The following is a 24,484-nucleotide window of genomic DNA, read 5'->3' as shown; positions in this document are numbered from 1 at the left end:
ATAAGAGCGGCATTTAAGCACATAGAAGCTACCCCTTGTTTTTGTAACGTCATGTCTTTGGTGTACTGTTTGTTTTCATTGTGTTTGCCGCTGGTTCAGAGAATAAAACCATAAACCAAACTTCACAGCACGGTCGGAACAGCACCAAGTTGAATCTCACGTTTAGGTGACGCTGTTCTGTGTGTGTGGGCAGTTGCATTTTCAAACAATCCAGTACTATACACCAATAAAAGCAGTGTTGCTAAGATTGTTGGAATAATACTTTTGAGAAAAGCATGTTTGACTGGGTGGGTGTTTAAGCTCAGTAAAATTACAGATATCAAAAGGACCACAGGTTTGTTCATTGAAAAGAGGCAAGTCGTTCCATTCGTTTTATGCAATTTATTCCAAGAATAAGTTAAGTTTCAGTTTTTCAGTTTTTCATTTTAAAAAAAACATCCATTTGGGCAATTGTCCATTCGACAGTGACCGATAGCTGCACTACACACAGGGCATTAGGGCGACAATTTAGGGCTACACTAGCCTGTGTAGCTCCAATTGTGAAGATCTAGACCCTTGTAAGAAACTAAATGAGTACGAGGGTTTGGTAAAACCAGTCTAGAGCTACACTAAAGAAAAACTTTTTACCTGCTCACAAGAGCCTGAGGCTACACCACCTCCACACCAGGCGGACAGCCGCAAGAACAAGGGGTCAGAGGTCGAACGCAGGAAGGCTGTGCCTTTTTATACGGTGCCCCCAGCTGACGGGCGGAGTAATACTACACAGACAGCTCCAGCACATGGCTACCAGTGGAATCATGTCAATGTAAAGAAACCGTTCTAATCAATTCCTTTCTTGCATTTGAAACAGTGTCCCTTTTTCTTACATTTCCAGAAGATTATGCCATGTTAAGGTTAAGGTTGACCATTCTGCCCCATTCTCTACCCTGACACATCCATTTAAGACTTGTAGATGTAGATTTTCAATGAATAAGGCCTGCATTCTTTCTCCTGCTGCTCACACCCACAAACACCCAGAGACAGACTCAATGGCACGCGCAAATGAAACAAAACTCCAGGTAGATTCCTCCCTTATTTATGCAGTTAAAACAATAAATTACACAGCATCATTCAAAAATGGTACAAAACAAAACAGTCTCCAAACAAGGAAGCACAGTCTACAAGTGCTTTAGGGCCACCAGGACGAAGTTTCTCGGGGACAAGTTTGGGTTGAACAGAGGAACCAGCTGACTGTCCACACCTGTAACAGACGACACAGCAGAATGAGCTATATTAGCTCTGACAATGGAACAATAAATTAGAATAAATAAATTCAATATTTGAATTTGGTAGTAGCTTGATGTTCACACAGGCATCAACAAAATCAAGGAATAAGCAAGTGTTCAATAATGTAGTATTGAAAAAATAGCACAGTTGTAGAAAGCTGATATATAAACAGTTTGTTTGGATAACTGTGTATCGCTGTCGAAATTACCGTTCTCCTGTAGGTAGATGATGCGGTCCAGCAGCACCAGAGTCTCCACCACCGGACACAGCAGCAGAGCCAGGCTGAAGAACACCACCACTCTGCCCTGGTGCTTCAGCATGGCCTCCACACGAGCAGAGTCCAGGGGGAGGTCAGGGGGGAGGCCCACGCGAGGGAGACCCAGACGAGCGTACCTGCAAAACACAATCAGGTAAGGACTTTAGGCGGACATATTAGGTTTAAATACAACAACCGCTTAACCCCCACCTACGCAAGCACATGTTGTCCTGTTATTAGCAAAGGTACTGTCTTTGTGCCAAGGGTGCGGTCTGGAGATATTACTAGAGCTGCCAAGACGAGTCACAGCCAAAAGAAAAACAAGGCACAGGCGGACTGACAAATAAAAGGCTGATGAAATCCTCCCAGGGCTCATATGACACAAATGCACCTTTTTTCCACTTCTCTCATGAATCTTTTGGGAGTTATGTCTAATTTCCTTCATGTATGTTCTCTTCTGTGTCAGAAAGAGAGGATTTGAGGTGTTTAAGTGCAGAAAGAATAGTCTAAAATACACACATAATTCTAAAACAAGAATCAGAAATGCTTAGGGTTACAAGATACAAACCAGGCTTTAAGAATATGATTATAGGCTTATATTTTACAGACATTCTTTTTTATCAGAAAAGATCATCCCATTGATTCACATTTTTGTCATTTTTTTTGCTTTTCTTGCACGTTTTTGTTGCTTTTTCATCACTTTTTTCATTGCTGTTCTGTCGGGTTTGTATTTTGCTCTTGTTGCTTTCGTCACTTTTTTTTGTCACATCTCATTTCGACTTGCGAAAGAGTGAACTTCATGACCTTCCAGGACCAGGCGGGGCCTCAGTGGGTTGTCGCGCAGGTAGGTGGCGCCCATGCCCACACACCGACAGCCCCATATAACCACGCAGACGGTGCACCCGGACACCACTGCCAGCTTCCCTCCTCCTCATCTCCTCCGTGTGCTCCTGTGCAGGCAAGTCTCCTGGTTGTTACTTTGTTAAAAACCTATTATTCAAATGCGTGGTGGTTTTGCAAAGTCAAGGTTGAGGACAAAAACGTAAATGTAATATAAACGTGACAAAAAAAAAGGGACGACACCGGCAACAACAACGCAGGGAAAAATCTTAGAAAGGCTTTGCAGATCTTAGCCTTCAAATGAGACGTTGCTCTGGCCAGTGAGTTGCAAGCTCCAGTCGAGAAGCTTTTAGATTTGGGTGAAGCTGAACTGGAGAAAATGTCCTCGGTTAAGGCGGTTAATGGAGGGGTAGGGCCTTATAAGTTATAACTAACTTCTTCCTACTCCCTTTGAGCAGCACTCACCTCTTATGTTGTGAATAATTCTGTATGTTATATGTATACTAGGGCTGTGCAATTAATCGAAATTCGATTACGATTTCGATTACAACAGTAAACGATTACAAAATTAGCATAATCGCAAAAAATCGATTATATTATTTTTTTTTTCTATTTTTTTTTTTCAAATGTTTTTTTTCTTTTCTTATTTTTTTTCGTTTTTTTTTTTTCAATTGTTTTTTTTTACATTTTTTTTCCTAATTTTTAATTTTTGGATTTTTGTCTTTTTTCTGCTGGATTTTTGACACTTTTTTAATGGATTTTTGTATTTTTTTGCTGGATTTTTGTCATTTTTTTGCTGGATTTTTGTCACTTTTTTGCTGGATTTTTGTATTTTTTTGATGGATTTTTGTCATTTTTTTGATGGATTTTTGTCACTTTTTTAATGGATTTTTGTATTTTTTTGATGGATTTTTGTCATTTTTTTTGATGGATTTTTGTCACTTTTTTAATGGATTTTTGTATTTTTTTGATGGATTTTTGTCATTTTTTTGATGGATTTTTGTCACTTTTTTAATGGATTTTTGTATTTTTTTTGCTGGATGTTTGTCATTTTTTTGATGGATTTTTGTCACTTTTTTGATGGATTTTTGTCACTTTTTTAATGGATTTTTGTATTTTTTTTGCTGGATGTTTGTCATTTTTTTGATGGATTTTTGTCACTTTTTTGATGGATTTTTGTCACTTTTTTGATGGATTTTTTTTAAAGGCAACAAATAATTGTTTGAATAATCGTGATTTCAATTATGACAAAAATAATTGTGATTATTATTTTTTCAATAATCGAGCAGCCCTAATGTATACTATACCTGTATGCATCTGTTGCTCAAATAAACAAACTAAACTAAACATAACTGCTATTTAGAATCCGATTTAATGACATTTAAAGGAATAGGCCACTGTTTTTTCCATACTGAGATATGTTCTTACCTGAGCTTCCACGTTGATGCGTACTGTCAAGCAAACAGAGCACAGACGAAGCGACCAAGCGGTTACGTGAGTAGTTACACGATCCAAGTATAGTCACACAAATTTGAAACATGTCGATTTTCTAAGCGGATAAAAAGGGGAAGTATATTGTAAAGCGTAATAACACCTTTGGGAGCACTTTGACTTTACTGTGTGGACATTGAAGTGCTTCTGGTGTTACTACGCCTTACAATATAGTTCTCCTTTGTATCCGCCTAGAAAATCGGCATGTTTTAATTGTGTGTAACTAGACTTGGCTCGTGTAACTCTTCGTACAACCATAATTAAAGCCTTGGCCTGCGGTTGAATTGCTGTTTTTGGAATAACCCTCCTATGCCAATATGCACACCCTGCTGCAGAAATTAATTTGTGCCACCTTAACTATTAGGGAGTGGTCCGGCGCAACAACCGGTTTATGGTTTATGGTTTGCAGGCACTACTTTTCTGCAAACGCATTTCTCTAATAATGAGGTACAAGCATACAGATGCTGAACACAGCCCTTCTGTCATGTCTTGTCGACGCATCATTTCTTTTTGTTTTGAACGTTGTTTTTTTTTTAATTGTGCCGGCAGGACCAAAAATGGCAAACAAGCCCCGGGTCATGGAGGCCATCGGGACGCTCGTGCAGGTGTTCCACGAGCACGCGTCCAAGCACAAGGAGTCGGAGTCCGGAGGCCAGTTCACACTGAGCAAAGCCGAGCTCAAGGAAATAGCGAAAGAGGAAATGGGATTGGATGTGAGTATTCCACTTGGAGAAAAAAGCTGTTTATCCTTAACCTCTTGACCCTCACCTAAAGCGAGCACATTGCCTCCAGTTTGCCATTACCCAGATCTAAAAGCTTCTTGAAAAAAAAAAGTCAAAACAGCGACGGAAACGGGACAGAAAAGCAACAGGAGCACAATGGAAAAAGTGACAAAAACACGACCAGTGGGTGATCGCGCTCACTTCCTCTTCCTCTCGCTGTGGGGTCTGAATGAGCCGCTGGTCAGATTGACGTGGAGTCACAACGTCAGCAGGCTCGTTTGACTCCTCAAAAATCGGATTTGTTATCCCTCACTGCAAAAAGTATTCAACTAGATCAGTATAAACATCTCAATTTGAGCACAATAATCCAAATTTTTGTTGTTTTGACTAGTTAAGAAGTTGTTGGGCATTTGTCCTAGATTATTTCACTTGTTCTGAGATGTTTCTGACTCGTTTCGATACATTTCGTCCTTATTTCAAGTAATTTTCTTTGCCAATGGGGAAAGAAAATTGGTCTTATCACATTGGCAATTTTACTTTCTTATTTCAAGCGAGATTTACCCTAGAACTGGTCTAAATGTCCTCAAACAAGCAAAGTAAACTTGGTCCGATCAGGAAAAGTGTCACAAATGAACAACAAGTATGCAACTGGCACTTGTATTTGTGGACCACTTGTCGTGATGGACACTAGAGCATCTTTGTTGTAGGTGTTCTTTGATATCGCACTGTCCGTATCAAATGAATTAAAGAAATATGTCCATGTTATTTCAGAGCGTGAAAGACTCTGCCAAGCTCGATGAGTTGATGAAGGAGCTGGATGACGACCTTGATGGACAGGTGAACTTCAAAGAGTATTTGGAATGGGTGACCAATGCGGCATCTGCAGCCAATAACTTCTTGGAAACCTATTTGGGTGGATTTTCTTTTAACTAGCAAAGTCTGAGTGACATGTTAATGACCCGATAAAACAAAGCAAAATGGAATCAGCCAAATATGCTTGTATTGTCATTATTCACAATCAAATAAAACAGTGATTGCTTACAGCATTTTGTTGGTTTGTAGGACTGGACAATGTTGGACAACTACTGTCTTCATGGCTATTGAATGTTTGCGGACTGGAGTTATTTAGCCAGTATAAGGTCACCTGTGAATCGTAGAAAAGGTTAAATTGACTGGACCGGGTTTAGGTAAAGTTGAGGACGTTTCGCTTCTAGTCTAGTCAGAAGTTTCTTCTGTGACAATGGATACTCCCTGGATGAATAAGAGCCTTCACAAACATGTCGCCTGTAAATGGATAAAATATTGTGTATGGGTCCTGTAAAGCCTGTAGTTCAGATCATTTAAAACCATAAACCAAACTTGACAGCACTGTCAGAAGTCCAATGTCAGCACCAAGTTGAATCTCATGTTTAGTACGGCTGCAACTAACACATTTTTGGTTAATCAAAAATTGATTGATCAACCGATTACTTTCCCTGGCTGTGAATGGTGTATGTAAATTGTATTGTATCATTTGTTTTATCACATGAAGCTAAAGTGGCACCGCTTGAGGACATGTTGATGTTTGTTTGTTTAAGGCACATGGCGCTAATTCTGCTTCTGATTGGATGAGACACAGTCGGATATTCATGAAATTTACAATGTACAAAAAACTACAGACCCTAAATTTAAAAACAAAGTTTTTGTCATGTCATTTTTGCTCTATTTGAGTCTCTGTTTACTAGAACACAATTAATCGATTACTAAAATATTTGTTGACTATTTCAATAATTGATTACTTGTCGATTAATCGATTAGTTGCTTCAGCCCTAATGTTTAGGTAACACTCTTCTATGTCTGCATGTGTGGGGAGTTGCATTTTCAAATTTAGTGTGGTTACTTTAGTCCTCAGCGCACAATCTGTTTCCAAACAGCAATATAAGCAGTGTTGGAATCAAAATTGTTGGATAAATCTTCTGAGAAAAGCCTGATTAGCAGTGGAATCATGTCAATGTAAACAAACCGTTCTAATCCTCAATTCAATGATCGCGTTTGAAACGGTGTCCGTTATGCGTTTTTTCCCTTACATTTCTGGAAGATTATGCCACGTTAAGGTTGGTGACCACTTCTTTTAGATTTGGGTAAACCTGAATTGGAGAAAGTATGTTCCGTTAAATCAGGGGTTAAGAGTTAAGTCCTCCTCCAGAGTTTGTTTTTTGTTTGATAACACAAATGAAGCAGTGGGACATTGTTCCATGCAATGGTGTTTAATAGTGCCCTCTGCTGTTGATTTAAATGTATTACAATGAATAACTTACTCATAAAATCTAATTGAAACGTAAAATTAAGATCAATCAATATGAGGGGGAAAAATGTGTTCTTCTTTTGCATTGTTTATGTGTTGGATTTGTGACAACAACATCATAACCTGGAATATTCGAATATTAGTTAATAATATTGGAATATTAGACGTGTGGCTTTACTACGGTACCTTTTTTAACCTCTTCATCCCCGCCCAACCAAGTACATTTTCTCCAGCTCGACTTGACCCAAATCTAAAAGCTTCTTGACAAAAGCGGCAATATAGCGGCATGAACGAGACGTAAATCAGGATAAAAACGCATTAAAAAACATGACTGACTTTCAGGATATTTTTTCACTAAAACAAGCGCGTCCACTCACTCGGTAAAGGGCAGCAGGTGGGCCTTCTTGATGGTCTGTATCCCCGCTCTCCTCAGATCCGCTCTGACGTCTCTGATGAAGCTCTCCAACATGGCTCTGTAACAATGCGTCCTCAGCCGCTCGCTGTCCTCCCTCAGCCTCCTTATATAGTCCTCGATGGCGTGACACGAGCCCTCCCGCGCCTTGTACGACAGCGCGTGCCCTGGCAAACCCTTCACCCAGCAGCTCATGGGGTAACCGAACTCCGATGGGGTGTCTGGGGTCTGGGAAGCGGGGCACTGGACCAGTCCTGGCGGGGCCGGGTACTCCTTGGTGGTGATTTTCATGTAGCAACAAGCCACCGAGGTGATGCCGCGCACGTGTGGGCACTTGACGAAATGGCGGAGGAGGGTGGCGCTCAAGTCTCCGCAGGCGTGGAGGCCGGTGAGGACAAAGTCGGGGAAGCTCTCCCGGTCTGTAGTATCTTCTTTAAAATTTGAACAGTTGGCAGAAGACGACGCCTCAGTCTTATCCAGATGTTCATGCGCAACTGCAGCGAGTGACGTCCCAACTGTTTCTTGTGCTTTAGTTTCATGCGTGGAGCCTTTGAGCTTCTTCTTAAGGGGGGCGAAAGTAGGAGGACTTTGGTAAAAGCAGGGCGGTGATGTCTTCAGCTGCCGGAGGAAGTCCTTCCACGAGGCGTTCGGGTTGACCCAGCCGGCCACATGGCAGGGGGAGGAGTCAGGAATCGGAAAGGAGCAGTTCTGGGAAGAATATTACAAGAGATTAAAAGTGCTGGATGAATCATCAACCTCAGTGTTAATTCAGGATAAATACAGCTTGCAGCACATCAAATTAAATATAGTTTCAACACAACAAATAAATAAATGACTGAATCTAATTAAAGCTTTTTAACATGACATTTAGTTTTCTTTCATGACTTTTAACGCTTCTTAAAGAGACTAGATGCCAGTTGGTCATTTTATACTCACTACTGCCACCTCAGGTCTTATGCGTAGCTGCAGTCTCTATATTAAATGTGTGCATGACGGCACTTCAGACCCGAAGTAACAACTTTTTGAGTGACAGTGCAGGATTTTAGAGGCCGTTGTGGTGAACAGGTCTGGGCTCAATCTACACATTAGGACATGGCTGGAACATGTAGGGGAGGAAAACACTCCTTTAATGCCTCACAGAATCCATGTAATTCTAAACCACACCAAAAAACTAATCATATCATTGTTTTTTTCTTAGAGATTATGAATTTGATTTGAAATCACTGTTCATTCTCTTTGTATCTTGACATTATTTTTTAAATTGCTATCTGCTCCTCTTTAGACAGTTCCCACATCTGTTTGATTAGTATTTACGGAACACAGCCATTGAATCTCGAAATAATGACAACTCCTGATTAAAAGATCATGATTCAATTTAAAACAACATATTGCCCACTCCTGCACTGACTTTTCTGACTTTTTCTTCTTTCATCATATGCACATTCCTCCACAGAGCCTCTTTTTATCTTATCCTATTGGCTGCAACCACCACACATTCACTCTTCTAATAAAATTTTCCTTGACATGCGAAAACCTGCCTAATCTTACGTATTCACTAACCCTTTTTTGCTTCTCTTTATCCAAGGCCCACAACAGCTGCCTGTCAAATACAGTTGCCATAGAGACCAAATGTTGGTCAGCTTCGATTGCGGTCACTGACAGTCCAAGGCCATAGGACAGGAAACGGGTGAGATGACCCTGTTCAAAGCAGAGGAAGAATTATCTGATGCAGGAAAAACTAATTGTGTATAATAAATACTGGTCAAATACACAGATTATTACTTGTCCAGAGCCCACATCCACCACTTGGCTGCAGCCTGTCTCATCACAAATGTGCTTCACCAGCTAGAAGTAGAAATAGCAATATATATATAGCAATATATTGCAATTATATCTCTATTAAAAAATAAAACCTCCAGAGCATTTTCAGATCTTATCTATAAAGAGTTACTGTACCGTGCCCAGCTTGCGGATTTCGTGCTGTTTCTTGGGTTTGACGTGTTTCCTGAAGATATGACCTAACAGTGAGCTCTGACTGTTGTTCTCCTGGAACTCCTCTGGCTTCACCGTCCCAGCGACAGCCTCTCGACTGTGGCTGTCCTCTCTGGGGAAAGCCAACGTGTGAGCCGTGGCCCGGAACGCCAGCAGGGACAGAGGCCATACCGAAGGATACCTGGGAAGAAGAGCATATTTTTAGTGCTGTGCATATTTCAAACGTATGCAAACTTTCTGTTGCTGTTCTGTCTGGAACAGATTGTAAATCAAAATATAAAAAGACGCAAATTAATCAAAATCTTACTTTCTGTGTTTGCAAGTTGCATCCAGCAAAAGATCTGCTATTTGTGAAGAAGACAGGTCTTTGAGAACTGATTGCCAGCAGGCGGGTAATGTCTGCCACAAGTTCTCTGTGAAGAATTCCTAAAAAAAAAAAAAAAACGTCATGCAACATGTCCAAAAGTTAACATGGGCAATCCCTACGTTAAAATTTAAGCATTGCCTTATTTTCTGATTATATTTTCATACATATTTCGATGCCTGTCATGTTTATAAGCGGCTGGGTTGCCAGATGTACGATAACTATCGTATTTGTACGATAATTTTGATCCCTGTACAATATACGATCAATAATTCAAAAAATGTGTAAATGTACGATAATTTCAGAGCTCCAGATAGAAGTCTGGTTAAATGCACTGTCCTCTCTCAGCAATGCTTTGCTTTCGCTCTGATCTGGAGTCAGACTTAGCCTCCGTATTCACGTAGGTATAATATCTGCTGTCAGAAGGAGAGACTGTCCCTGGATCAGTTTTACAGTTCCACTATCGCACATCCTCCTGCCTTGGCTCAGGCTGCAGTGTCGCCAATGGCATTTGACTGGTCAGCAAGACGTAACCCCGTCTCACCTCTCGCAACGTCGAATTTAATTGATATGAGCCATATTTTGCGAAGGTGCTACAGCGCTATAGCCGTATTTACAGTGTACGATAACTTGTGCTGAAATACAATAGTTTTGGAAGCTTTGTACAATATAATGGTTTTGCGAATCTGGCAACCCTGATGAACGGTCCCAATCAGAGGTGGGTAGGACTCAGTTACATTTACTCAAGCACAAGAACTTAACTAACTTTTTCTGAGAGTAGTTATATCATATGGTTCTTGTACTTGAATAAAATGATAATGAAGTATTTACTTTTAGTAAAAATAATGATTACTTTTTCCACTGTGAGTAAATATTTAAGTGGCAAATGCATCATTTTGATTTATAAAATGAATCGTCACATGCACCTTGTTCTTTAGAACCATTTTGTTTTGTCTGTATTTTCAGGCAATTTTCTTGGAATTTCCTTTGAATATATGGATCCCACATGATTTTATGTTTTGTTTCACACAATTCATGGCGTTGTTGAAGATAAATCAGACTGTTCCTCAGTACTCACTTACTCAAGTAACATTTACTGTTTTTTTACTTATTGTTTTTTACTTGAGTACAATTATTTCAATAAAGGTAAAGGTCTTTAATATTTTGGCTACTCTACCCACCTCTGGTCCCAATTTGTTGTCTGTGCACAGTCAGACGCTTTTTTTTTTTTTTTTTTTTTACAGTCTATGAGTCTTGCCCAAGGACACAACGATAGCGCGCACAGGCAACCCGTCAACACTCCAAAGAGAAAATCCACAGCAAACTTTAGGAAACATTTAGTAAAGAATCTGCAGAGTTACGTACGATGATGTAGGAGTCCGACAGGTGGCTGTACTGTGACAGGAAAGAGGTGAGTTTTATCGCCAGGTCTTTTTGTTGCTCCGCAGAAAGACTCGGCGCAAACATTTTCTCATTTCGAGCGGAGACGTGCGTTGTTTTGGTTAGCGAGCTAATGCTAACAGCACTACTTCGCAAGCTTAATTTTGGAAAACAAGCGAAATGCTATTGCTAACGTTGTTGTTTTATCTTAACACAATCCAAACGCGGTTAAGTTTTCCACATGGTTAATTCTGAAGGCGAACGAAACACGATAATAAATGCGCAGGTTGCTAACGTGCTAGCATAACACGTGAGGGGAGAGCTATTGCTGCGTTCACGTGCGGTTCGTTTATTTACCAGTGCGTGGAAACCGGAGATACAAAAAAAACTCAAATTACTCTCAGAAAAAGAAAGCGTGGAGAATATTTAACTTGTCGCTTGGTTCAAATGTTTATCTTCAGCTCGTGTTTGTTTTCACCATGTACCAAAAAGGCGTGAAGCTAAATGTAATATACTCATTGTAAAACTGGCAGTTTAAAAAAATCCCAGGTCGTAAATGCAGCGTGACCCGGAAGTAATCCGAGGCTGTTTTGACCTGGAAAACCAAAGTAGCGGTTAGATGGTTCGAGTGAAGTCTGCAGGTCTGTTTATGTCTTTGTTTCGGTCCCAAATCTTATTTTACCCCTATAATAATAACAACAGCAACAACAAATAAACAGAACTCTATGCATTAAAATATGTCATGGAGAGAATGTTGAAAAGGATTTAGTTATTGTATTACATGCTTATGAGTGGTTTACTCCTGTAGTTACGAGAAAACGTTAAAGCACTCCACTTCTTTGCAGTTGATATTGGGGTAGAATTCTGCCAGGAACGGCCAGGGCAGCACTGTAGGTTTATGCACTCGGTCTGCCAAACATTATGGTACATGGTATGGTCTCTACAAGGGGCTTTCATGGTTTGGTTTTGTCACATGCAGATTGTGCTTGATGACTCACCCAAATTCGGTGTTAATGACAAACGAAACAAACAAGGGAAAAGGCCTGTATGACCAAGCTTTTTACTGTCTTTGAGAATATTTCACTCAGGCTGATGTGCGTTCGGTTTATTTTATTTTATTGAATGCTGAGTATGGCAATAATATGAATGAAATCCTTCCAGCTCTTGACTGTTCCAGCTACCTACACTAACAGAATAGTTGTTTTAAAGAGGGGGTATTTTGCTTTTTTCAATCACATAGCACCAGTCTATATCACACTACAATGATGACCAAACCTTCTGTTGGTCTGTAAATGCAGTAAATTAAAATAACTGCCTTGTTTAAAATGTCTCTCTCAAAATGGCTGTAGCGAATGTCTTGAAATAGGCCTCTGTCTCTTTAAGAACCTCTGACCCTTTCCGACACGCCCCCTCCACGCGCTGTCTGTGGCATCAGTGGGGAGGGGGTTCTGCTGAGGAGCAGTGGTTGGTTACTTGACTGGTCGGAGGCGTCTCCAGGAGGTGGGGGCGTTCCTAGGAGGACTCAGGCAAACCTATCCCTAAAATGGCCGCCATCAGAGTTTTTACAGATTACTCAAAAATATGTGAATGTGCCAAGGCAACACTTCAGGCATGTTTTTAATGAGGGAATGACATAATAACATGATGTAAAGCTTGAAAAAGAGTTATTATTAGTGTGTTTTTGACCTTTCAGTAACCCAGTGGCTGCATGGGTGCATGATGCCTTTGCTTTCTATTTCGATGCTTTTTGTTTTGCATACAACGTTCCATAATGCGCCTTTAAGCAACAGCTGGCCACCCACAAATTAGTTCCTGTGCACAGACAAATGACATATAATACTATGGAAAAATCATGCTAACACTGTCTGTTAAACAGGGTGGAGCACCTGAGCACGTCATTCTCCCGGAGCCATGTCAGATAACGCCCCATCTTCAAACCAAAGGAAACGCTGGAGAAAGAAGTTGAAAAGTAAAACGGACCGACCAGCAACAACACAAAATAATGATGCGATCGGCACACAGCAACGTGATACCAAGCCATGCTACAAGGATGCCGATATCAAAATTACGTTGCCCCAACTCTGCCTAACAGTAAGTCAGCAGCTTCTCTTCAGTTTTATTGCAGTGCAGTTGCTCTTGTGATATAGCAACAGCGTTCTCGCCAGCGCAATTGAGTGTAGGGGACCCCTGAATTTCTTCCCTCAAGCTGCGATTACGCTGTGTTTCAACTGACGTAGGGGGGATTTTCTGTTGTTTTTGCTTTTTGAATCGATACAGTCGTAATAATACCTCATTTAAATATTTAAAATATACATCTTCAGAAAATGTAGCCTCTAAAATGCAGGAAGTAGTGTTTAAGGGGGATCTAAGGCTCAAAGGGCGGTACCTGCTATAGTCCCGTAGTTACTTTCTTGCCAAAGAACACGCGACTATAGATACAGACGGCATCTCGTCATAGAAGGGGGCGTGGCTTCGCCGAGGGGGGAAAATAGAATCTTTAGAGAAACACAATTTTCCCTCTTTTTTGCCATTTTCTGGTGGAATATCAACTTATTTATCACATATAAATAAAGTCCAGTGTAAATCGGGTCCATATGGATATTTTCTTACAGCAGATTGTTCAGTAGAAGTGAAAAAACGGCAGTTGTAGCAAGCGCTAGCTAGCCGTTAGCATTATCCCGATGCTAACATGTAGCATCAAGTTAGCATTCTCCGTTATTCATGTATTTATGGGCTGTTGAACCACTTTGCTCCGCCCCATGTCTTTGTATCACTATTTAGTAGAAACTATGTTCATATTTCAGCATTTGTTACAGTAGTTTTTGAATAATTAGATAAAATATACATTTTTCAATTGTTTTCCCCCTTAACTGTTTTCAAAAATGACCATATATGGGCGATTCCAGAGATGCCGTCTGTATCTATAAAGGTCTGGAGTCTTCATGATCAAATGTAACCGATTAAAAAAAGGTATGCAAGAGCGTAGAAAGAGGATTTGTATCACAGGGCCCTTGATTCTTTACTCGTCTGAGGAAAAGTCCTGCTCATGAGATCATATTACCAAAACCAAAACAATACAAATTGCCTCCACCACTAAATGAGTATAAAACAATGAATAGAAATAAAAACACATTAAAAACTATAAGAATAAAAGAGTTTCAGAGAATAAATATAAATAACAAAACAATAAAATAAATCAAAAGACAACGGAGAAAACTCTGTCGCCCCTGGTTTTACGGTTTGTCGTCCTGTGAATGCGTGAGAGGTAATGCTAATAAAGTTGTGAGGCTGCAGCGCAATAAAGTTTTGCAGAAATAAGCACGAGCTGAGGGAGAATGTGAAAGGGAGCGAGCAGGCACTCTGCGGCGCTGGTGACGGAAAGACGTAGGAGCTGCACGAGGCTGCGCTGATCTGTCTGTAATAAAACCAGATGTCCAAAGGATTTCTATGGCGACTTTCTATCAGGAGTTTCATTTGATATCTATGAGTGAGTTTATTGGAAAGATAAAGATAAATAGAAAAAAATGTGGTTGTTTATAAATTATTTACTATTTCTCTGCAGCCTGGTAGCAAATGCATTGGGCGGCGGTCAGCCCATTAGTCCATTGAGTAGGGGTTGAAAAATCAAATTAGGTTTAGACAAGAGTCCACTGCCCTTAAGGTGAGGGGCCAGTGGTTGTATATCAGTGGTAAATTTTCTGACTAATGGCATGGCACCGGTTGGGGACCACAGATTTAAATTGCTAAAATCTAATCGGCTTGTTGCACAATGTGGCTACGCTAGTTCCTCTGAGCTGAAGCTGTGGGCGCTAGTACTTCCTGTTTGTATTCATTTCCATTAAGATTAGCTTAGACCGGTGAGTTCCTGGTAGAAATATTTCCATAGAGGAGACGTTTATGTCTGTAAGGATCAGTGAGTTTGTCTTGAAGCTAAAGGCTAATTTAACCTCTTAACTCCCGCCTGAACCGAGAGGATCTTTTTTCCTCACTTCATCAGATTTTTTTTCCATCATTTTTGTCACTTTTTTGTTTAATTTTTTCGTACATTTTTTATCACATTTTTGTCATATTTTTGTAATTTTTTGGTCATTTTTTTTGTCACATTTTTGTCAATTTCTTGTCACATTTTGTCACATTTTTGTCATATTTTTGTCAAATTTTTATCACATTTTTGTCACATTTTGGTCACATTTTTGTCACATTTTTGTAATTTTTTGGTCATTTTTTGTCACATTTTTGTCATTTTTCATCAATTTTTTGTCAATTTCTTGTGACATTTTTGTGACATTTTTGCCACATTTCCATCATTGTTTTCGTCGAGAAAATGTGCTCGGTTCAGGTGGGAGTTAAGGGGTTAATGCATTACACAACTTGAAATATAGTTCCTTTATATATATTCTTTTAAAGCATGTTAGCCTTTAGCTTCAAGACAAACTATCAATCCTTTATGATCACAGGCGTCTCCTCTGAACTCGTTACATCATGATTTGAACCCACAATAAATGATCATCTACGGGGAACTCACCGCCCACAACATAATCTTTAGAAAATATGATTTTTATTCCAGGAAAAGAAAACGGACAGGAAGTCCAGGCGCTCACACCTTCAGGTCAGAGGAACTAGCATAGCCACACCGTGCAACAAGCCAATTGGAATTATCATATCATATATTTTCGTGTTTTTATAACCCTATATTTCTCTCTTTCTTTCAGGGTGAAACATCTCAGGCGAAGCATCGTAAAGTAACCCAGTTGGACGAAAAAACGACAGGGTGGAAAAAGAAGTGGAAAATGAAAAAGAAGCTAAAGGCAACCGTGCATAATTCCTGTAACACGACCGGCACATGCCAAGATAGCAAGTCACATTTTAACGCTGCAGATTTGACCCTAAGCCGCACAATCAAATTTCATCCACACAACAGTACAGATAGTTCCTTTAAAGGTAGCTCTTCCAAGTCCACTGCTACCTCCGCAACGCGGCCAATCTGTGACACAGCGACCTCAACGCGCAGCCCTTCCACCTTTACTGCTCGTTTGGGGACTCCAGCTGGCAAAACAAAGGTATCTGCACACCCTCCTAATGCTGTAGCAGGTCCGTCTTCTCGACCAAGCAGTTTACAAAAGACAGTCAGTTTGTTTTCATCTCCCCGGGTGTCCGTACCGCCATCCAAATACCTCTCGATTGACTGTGAAATGGTGGGCACGGGCCCCAAAGGGCACATAAGCCAAGTTGCCCGCTGCAGCATAGTCTCCTACGATGGCGATGTGGTGTACGACAAATACATCAAGCCGCCCGTGCCCATCACAGATTTCCGCACGCGCTGGAGCGGCATCCGAGCACGTGACCTTCACGGGGCTACTCCGTACGCCGAGGCCAGGAAAGAGGTAAGAACGTTCAACCCATCACATTTGTCAAAGAACTGTTGAGAACCATGTTGTTGTGTTTTTTTTTGTGTTCAAGATCCTGATGCTGGTGAAGGGGAAGGTGCTGATTGGACATGCCATTCACAATGACCTCAAAGTCCTGAACTACTGCCACGCCAAAGATATGACCAGAGACACGTCCCGCATCCCACTGCTAAACGTCAAGGCTGGCTTTAACGAGAGAGAGGTCGTATCGCTCAAGAGGCTCACCAAGGCCCTCTTCAACAGGGACATTCAGGTCGGAGCATCCACTAATCAATAACTTGTTGATGTTCAATACAGTCGTACTGAGATAGGGTTTTCTTTTCTTTTCAGACCGGGAACAAAGGTCATTCGTCTGTAGAAGACGCCAAAGCAACGATGGACCTTTATAAACTGGTTGAAGCGGAGTGGGACTCTGGTCTCTGCAAAGAACCATCAGAGGGAAAATAAATGACCAGCGATGGACTTGATTGTTATATTTTATATATTATGGCTTTTGTACTTTTAATACTTTGAATGTTGGATATATTGTTCCTCTCTGCCCTTTTCCACCAAGTTGGAGCTGGTGTTGGTTCTGGGCCTGGTTCCGGTTTCAGAACCGGTTCTTTGGTTTTCCACTCAATAAATTCTGGCTCTTGGTTCTTAAAGCTGTCCTGTTTCAGAACCGGTTCTATGGTTTTCCATTCAATAAATTCCGGCTATTGGAAAGCTGGTGCCGATTTGGGGCCAGTTAACAGCTGGATCAAGAAATGAGGTACTCGATTTATGGCCTGTAGAAATAAAGAAATGTTAAACGAGCGACTACGAAGGGAATGCAGACCAACTCTCCAATATTTTTTTTAAATGTATACATACAGTGTTTCCCACAGATTTCAGGGCGACTGTGGTAGGAACGAGTCTTCACCAGACGGGAGGTCGGGGGTCCTCCCCCGGTGAGATTTTCTTAAAATGTAGATGCATTTTGCTGCATTCTGGTGCATTTTAAACGAAAGCAAAATGTTTTTAGCTGGCCTTTTTGCTGTTGTGAAAAAGTTCATTTTGGTCCAAACAGTAAATTGTCAGATGTGCATAAACTGTCACGAACACCCAGGGCTACCACAATGAACTATATTAATTATTCACAAAATAGGCAACTTTAGCAATCAGCATTTGTTTAATGGTTGAGTTTATAGTCTATCAAACTGACAGGTGCTGAAGAAAGCTTTTGACTCAATATACAAAGCATTTTGTGTTAAGCACTTGTCGATACAGAGGTTTCATTAAGGGTGCTTATTTTCAGTCTCAAAGTTCACAACGACAACAAAAACTCCTTTCTTCAATAGTTCTATGTCTATTGCAATATAAAGTATTTCATATAACATACAAACTGGCAGTGGGCAGACGTGCACTCTAACGGCACATTTTCCAGGCCTTGTCTTGGCATTTGAATTTTCTAGGCTTAGGAAAAAACAATTCTAAAGCCCTCTGATAGTTCATCGAAAGTACATCTGGCCCATTTATCGAGATTCTCAGACAGGCAGCCAGATGATCTCCTTGGAGTCGGTTTCTTAGGTCTGTCTTGACCTGAGAAAAGAGACAAGAGATCAAATACATGCAAGGATTCTGTAAAATTATCTAGCTTTTCGTACACGGTTCATTGCGGAGAAATAGCTCTCACAGTTCACACTGGAGACTGGGATCACCAGTTTTCAGCTTGGTTTTGGTCCTGTAAAAAATCACACAAGTGACAAATAAAGCAGGGCTGATACAAATGAGTTAATGTGAAAAATAATAGGCTCCTGAAATAATGTGGAGAAAAAGAAACATGCTCCTTGAATATAGCTTGAAAACACCACCCTCTTTCAGATGCTCTTAAAAAGACTGTAATTCTTCCAGGATGTGTCTCTCTTTTCCAGGGTGAAACTTGTCTGCCAGAAGCTTTATATTCCATGATTTCTTCTGTTCCTTTCCTCTTCATGGTGAGTGGTAAATGCACCAAGACCATTGACATCATCCAGGTTGCTGGTCAGCTGTGCCAGAAAAGAGCCAGGTAAAGGAATTTTACTAAAATACAGTAATAAAAAATGCATGTAGTATAGACTCAGTGCTCTTCTCATATTAAATTGCTCATGCATAACACACCTGAGCCTTCACGTGCAGAAAGTTCACATTTGGCTTTTGGAATATTTTGGAGAGCCTTTCTAAATGTGGCAAGATGTCACCTTGAAGGTACAAAGCTGCAACAAATCGATAGGTAGAACAAACCGTACAATCCTTTTGCAACAGGACGTCTATTCATTTGTGCCTCTTTGGCCAAGGTGTTTAAGACGGCCCTAAGAGAGATATGTTGTGAAAATTTGTACCTTCATTTTGAGATCAGTGAGGCCCAAAGTTGTTGCAGCTTCCTTCAGTGCTGCAGTCCTGTTGGCACTGTGGTGGAAGTATAAGTAGAGGTGTTGGTCCCTGAAGGTTGACATAGTACTTGACCTCTCGTCTTTATATGCCAGGGCAAGTCTATGGGTAGCACAAGCCACAGCAACAATCTTTGGGAAGCTAGTTGCTTTGCCACACCATTGATGCCCATTGAAAAAAAAAAAAAGAATAATTCTAAATAACCATATTTAAAGAGGGGGTATCATGCTTTTTTCAATCACACAGCACCAGTCTAAATCACACTACAATGATGATGAAACCTTCTGTTGGTCTGTAAATGCAGTAAATTAGAATAACTGCCTTGTATAAAATTGCTCTTTCAAAATGGCTGTAGTGAATGTTTTGAAATAGTACTCAAAAATACGTGAATGTGCCAGGGCAACACTTCAGGCATGTTTTTAATGAGGGAATGACATAATAACATGATGTAAAGCTTGAAAAAGTCGATTTTGCATAATACCCCCCCTTTAAAGTATATTCTATTGATTGACATTAAGTATACCAGTCATAACTGCTGCCCCATCTGTGCCAAGTCCACGTAATTTTTTTGTTGGGCCGCCTTTAGAGCCGAAACTATAGTGTCTGCTTTCCCATCACTCATTGACTTAATGTCAAGAAAGTGTTGAACACATTTCCCACTTTATCAAGATATGTGAATGAAACAGGAAACAGAGATACAGCCTACGTAAAATTCTGAAAAGGCAGAAATACTTTTACATTATTATACCTGCTTGTGATGCATCTGTACTTTCATCCACCTCAATGCTGGTCGCTGGCAGTGTTTGGAATAACGCCGTTTAAAAGAACGGCGTTAGGTAACGGCGTTATTTTTTCAGTAACGGAGTAATCTAATTCATTACTCTCCTCGTCGTTACAACGCCGTTATCGTTACTGGGTAAACAAAGTGGCACGTTACAATTGGGCTGAATGAAGCGCCGCGGTGTCAGCATGGGGAGAGCAGTGGAGAGGGTGGGTGGAGTCTGACGGAGCAGAACACGCACATCTGACTGTCCGTGCAGAGTACTGCATCGCGCTCTCTGCTCCATAAACTACTTGTGTCCCCGACCCGCGGCTTGTCATCCCCACAGCGCGGTGCAGCCGCAGGGGAGAATCAAGTTGGTGATCATTGATCAGTAGTGTTGGAACTTATTTTTAACCCAAAGACGCAGTGGACGCGGTGGAGACACGTCTTTCTCCCTCTCTCTCTCAGCGCCTTTCTTCTTCCTCTCTCCCCGCTCTCCGCTCCATAGAACAGTGCAAGGCCACTAACCTTCTGGGGCATGTAAACTTATATTTGCTGTCGATTGTTTCACGGAGAGACATCATGCTTGTGCGTAAAGTCTGCCCTGATCGTTGGCACATGTTACTCTTGTTCCTCCCCATTCTCTTTGAATACGGCCATATTCCTACATTAATAAAACAGCGGCGCAAATACAATACCACTCAGTCACAGGGGCCTCCCCCACTCACCCCCCATTCAGTTCATTCAGTTACTATGAACATCTTTGAACATCTTTGAACACCTGTCTGTTCTAACCATTTCAATTGACTTGTGAAAACAGCAACAACAAAAAAACAAAATTCTTTGACATATAGCAACACAAATAGTTACTTTCCCTGGTAACGAGTTACTTTTATTATAGAGTAATTCAGTTACTAACTCAGTTACTTTTTGGAACAAGTAGTGAGTAACTATAACTAATTACTTTTTAAAAGTAACGTTCCCAACACTGGTCGCTGGTGAAGCTTGCATTTCTTTTAGAAGTGGCTCCTCTACCACCATTGACAGGATTTCCAGCATCTCATCAATAATTCGATGAGACCTGTAATTGTTTCTCAAGTTCACCTAATATATATTAAAAATATTGATTTTAAACCTAATTTAAACCAGACACATGATCCAGATGCTCTATTATGTACCTTTTTGTTATTTATTTTTTTATATTCACACCCCAACAGCTCAGCCAAACTAAGCAGTTTGCTGTAATTTGTATGATGAGAAATTTAATTTTATATGACCCAATATAAGCATTTAATTCCGCCAATTGGTCTTATGCTCAAAAATGAGGACAGGTTCAAAAGCATTAACTACGGTATTTCCTGAAAGAAAGGTAAATAAATCTTTAGTGACTATGACAATATATTGTTTGCTCATGTAAACAATGTTAAATACCTGAAGCAATAGATGTGTGACATTGCTATACGGGCGATGCTCTGTCCTCATGAGACGGCAAATATCATCTTTCCGGTAATGGACAGCACCAGTTTCAACAAAGGGCCTGACTTAAGGGCCTATGCTGTCTACACAGGCGTACTATACTCACCATGTTTGGTTTTGTACAGCCAAGACTTAAACTCTGGTATCTGTAGTCAGTCATCTGTCCACCCAGACAGCCTGTGCTTTGCATCTAAATTACAAATACATCATTTTAATAGTGTAAATGTCACAAGTTTGACTTTCTGGAGAAGTCATGGTGTGGTGTAGCCAATGATAAAACCAGTTTAAGAACATTAAAACACAATGTAATGTAGTTAGTTAAAAGGACGGCTAAAATACACATTAAAAAACGTATAAATACTGGGTTTAAAATAAAAGGGCTAAACGAGGGGTGTGCAATAAGGTGCTTGGTCAGTCTGCGGGAAGGAGGTCCGGCCGGCTCCGGGAGCCATGGAGGCGCTGCAGGGGTCCACCTCGGGGAACACATGCCTGGAGAGCTCGTTGCTGCCGCTACTCCCGCTGCTACCGCTCTACCCGACCCGGTGCGTCTCGTCAGGTTCCGTGGGTCCAGTGTGTCGACTCGTCCACCGTGCCTCATCCACACGGCCCCCGTTGCTCCTGCCGTTATTATTGATTTATTGACCTCTATTTAACCAGGATTGTCCCACTGAGATTAAGAATCTCTTTTTCAGGGGAGTCCTGGTCCCATCAATCCGTCAATCCGTCCTCCTTTGCGTGCCAGTCTATAAAATCCTTCGTCCCGTCCCGTCCCATGCCATGCCGTGGCGGCCTAGCGGCCCATGCCTCCTGCTCCGCACCGTGTTCTCTGTCTCTTCCCTAGACATTTACATTTATTTGCCCAAGACTTAGTCGGATGGTGCCTTCAGACAATTTTTCTGCATTTCTTGTAACTGACTTAGGACATTACAACAATAATTCATCTCTATTATCTCTATATCTCTCTATCGCTCTCTATGCCTTGTATGAAACTTTTAGCTGATTAAATTTAACTCCCCTTTTTAGATGAAAATTTAAATTCCTGTAAGCGCCGATGAGGTTGAAGAGGAGGAGAGTCACAGTGAATCAGAGGATTCTGCTGAAAAACAGATAAGGCTCAGTCTGCAACTTATTGTAAGTTACTTCTCTTGTAAATTACTGAACTGCCTGCCTACGATCTGTATAATAAACACTTACACTGTATTTGGTGGTTACAAAAAACATGGTTACATATTACAAATGTGGTTACACACGCTGACATGACAGACGTCACTGATAAGGACACCATTGATTTTGAAAGCAAGTTCTTCTGTTTACTCTTTACTGTCTTGCCCTCTCATCTCTTTTGACTATTCTGCTCTCTGACTAATTCACATTGTTTTGTTCAAATACATTTTAATACATTTTCCTGATTTTGTTCAGGGCTCTGCATATGAGGTGATCCCTGTAGTGTAGGACGTTCGTAGAACCCAGACTTGACCAAGTACAAACCAAAGTTCACGTAGGAGGGTTTTCAGTGATGCCTTTACTCTGACGGTGAGGATCTTCCATCAAGTCCCACACCTTTGCTAATTAGACATTATATTATATTAAAAGGGCTGCGGTTGTCGCTGTGTAGACAAATCCATAGCACTCAGCCCTAACACATAGCTTAGCGGCTCACTACTCGGAGACTGGGTGTATGTGACTATGCAAAGCGTGCAGGGCAGGCACTTCATAGAGGCGATGGGCTACCTCTGGTCTACCTGTGGTGGGCAGCGAGGGGAGCAGGAGGCGTGAATGATGCAAAATATCACACGGGTATGTTTTTAGATTAAAAATAAATAAATGATGATGTTAAAAAGTTCCAAAAAGTTGATGTATGATGCACGCCAGGTCTCTGACTACATTTCCATAGTAACTGAGATTAATGAAGTCGAAAGGCCAACAAAATAAGCCAGACTTGGCCAAATAAGCCTAGCTTTATGAAACAGCCCGGTATCATCAGTGTAAATGTTGCTGCCTGTAATGTCTAATAAGAATGTTGCACACCTAAAAGGCAATATTGCTGAAGTCATTTTCACTCAGGATTATCCTCACACTGCTTATCCCCACATACGGGAAATAATGTCATTAGTTCCGGCTGATACTTTGGCTTATACACGTTTGATGCTAATAATAACAGACTCTCAGAGGGAGACTTGGGATTTGGGGGATTTTCTCAGAAGAGAAGAGAACACAATCCAAATAAATACAAATAAAATGTAAATATTCCTAAATGTTATAGTTTTTGTATGTAGATGCACAGTGACTTGTTATTCCACATGTTGCCGTGTCTTTGCTCTTTACATTTCCCAGATATTAGCTAAAGCTAGAGCTTAGCGCACACAGAGCTTCATCAGCTCTTAGGTTCCCCCCTGGGCCAGGTTATTTGACAGACTTAGCCTTTTTTCTACCGTTTTATTAGTAACATCGCAGCGTGACCAGCCGCATAGGTTACTTTTGTCGTCATGGAAGCAAAATATTTTTCCATATGACACAAAGCTTTATAATCCTAAGTGACAAGTTCAGTGAAAAAATCATTGTCAAAATACCTTAAGCTGCGTGTTTTGTTAAACTTGTTTTGTTAGTGTTTTACACATACTTTGTCTCAAAAGCTGGATTCAGTTTACTATTTATTGACTATTTCACATAGACTTATATCCAATTTGGTTACAGAGAGGGTTTACGCAGAGCAGTAAAAGTCATGTAATTAGTTGCTCTAAAATGAAGGCCTAAAATGTCATCCAGAGGTTTATCAAAAATCCAAAAATAAGAGGAAATTTTGACATTCAAAATTTCCTCTTATTTCTCTGTTTGATAGAATGTTTGCACACATTTTTAAGTGAGTGATATGAGAAACATAGTGTTATGGGTGTCGAAATGGCATTAAAAGTCGCACTATTACTTCACTTGCTTATTGTATAAACCCTGCAAGTCTTTAAAGCAACAGGCCACCGTTTTCCCATACTGAGATATGTTCTTACCTGAGCTGAGACGAGTTGATGTGTACCTGTCTGGTCTTTGTGTGTGCCCTCAGTCACGCAAAACGACCAAAGATGTTGTTAGCATTTGGCCTCTCCCAGTATATTCCTATAGCTCCAAACTGGGTGACGTTAGAAGTGACCAAGCTCTTCCACGGTCACGCACAAAGACCAGATAGGTACGCATCAACTCGTCTAAACTCAGGTAATAACATATCTCAGTGTGGAAAAACGGTGGCCTGTTCCTTTAAGGGGGAAAAAGTGCCTATATTTATGGCATAAAAGTGATTGTTTTGGCCATTAAAAAGCATTAATTCTGACTTGTGTGGTGTGGAAAACGACTATTACTTCAAAAACGTACATACATTACCAGCTTCTGTGTTCAGTACTGGGATGGGAGGGGCAGGACTCGGGAGGAGGGGTGCTTATATTTAATTCCCCCC

The 24,484-nt window shown here is 40.7% G+C and overlaps 3 protein-coding genes and 1 long non-coding RNA gene across 5 annotated transcripts; 3 read left to right on the top strand and 1 right to left on the bottom strand.

The window, feature by feature from the left end:
* Positions 1–1,073: 1,073 nt before the first annotated feature.
* Positions 1,074–11,303, bottom strand: mettl25b (methyltransferase like 25B). Its single transcript, XM_079561917.1, has 8 exons — positions 10,993–11,303; positions 9,571–9,689; positions 9,228–9,444; positions 9,054–9,116; positions 8,832–8,969; positions 7,237–7,979; positions 1,475–1,659; positions 1,074–1,240 (listed from the first exon to the last, which is right to left on the bottom strand). Exons 1-8 carry the CDS (start codon positions 11,092–11,094, stop codon positions 1,158–1,160), a joined length of 1,650 nt encoding a protein of 549 aa, XP_079418043.1. The 5' UTR covers positions 11,095–11,303; the 3' UTR covers positions 1,074–1,157.
* Positions 2,413–6,036, top strand: LOC306967081 (protein S100-A1-like). The gene is made up of 3 exons (XM_079561990.1): positions 2,413–2,480; positions 4,403–4,566; positions 5,347–6,036. The coding sequence occupies exons 2-3, from the start codon at positions 4,411–4,413 to the stop codon at positions 5,506–5,508; spliced, it is 318 nt and encodes a 105-aa protein (XP_079418116.1). The 5' UTR covers positions 2,413–2,480; positions 4,403–4,410; the 3' UTR covers positions 5,509–6,036.
* On the top strand, positions 10,933–15,965 carry LOC306967091. 2 transcript variants are annotated; one of them, XR_013793156.1, is made up of 3 exons: positions 10,933–11,038; positions 12,884–13,098; positions 15,720–15,965. It is a non-coding gene; the product is annotated as an uncharacterized lncRNA (long non-coding RNA). The 2 variants fall into 2 exon arrangements; XR_013793157.1 differs by lacking the exon at positions 10,933–11,038 and adding an exon at positions 11,582–11,648.
* Positions 15,966–16,072: 107 nt separating this feature from the next.
* Positions 16,073–17,060, top strand: isg20l2 (interferon stimulated exonuclease gene 20-like 2). Its single transcript, XM_079561976.1, has 3 exons — positions 16,073–16,391; positions 16,468–16,668; positions 16,746–17,060. Exons 1-3 carry the CDS (start codon positions 16,200–16,202, stop codon positions 16,860–16,862), a joined length of 510 nt encoding a protein of 169 aa, XP_079418102.1. The 5' UTR covers positions 16,073–16,199; the 3' UTR covers positions 16,863–17,060.
* Positions 17,061–24,484: the final 7,424 nt, after the last annotated feature.

Source organism: Gobius niger, assembly GCF_951799975.1.
Source record: "Gobius niger genome assembly, chromosome: 8".
NCBI lineage: Eukaryota > Metazoa > Chordata > Actinopteri > Gobiiformes > Gobiidae > Gobius > Gobius niger.
This window is presented reverse-complemented; position numbering and strand designations above follow the sequence as displayed.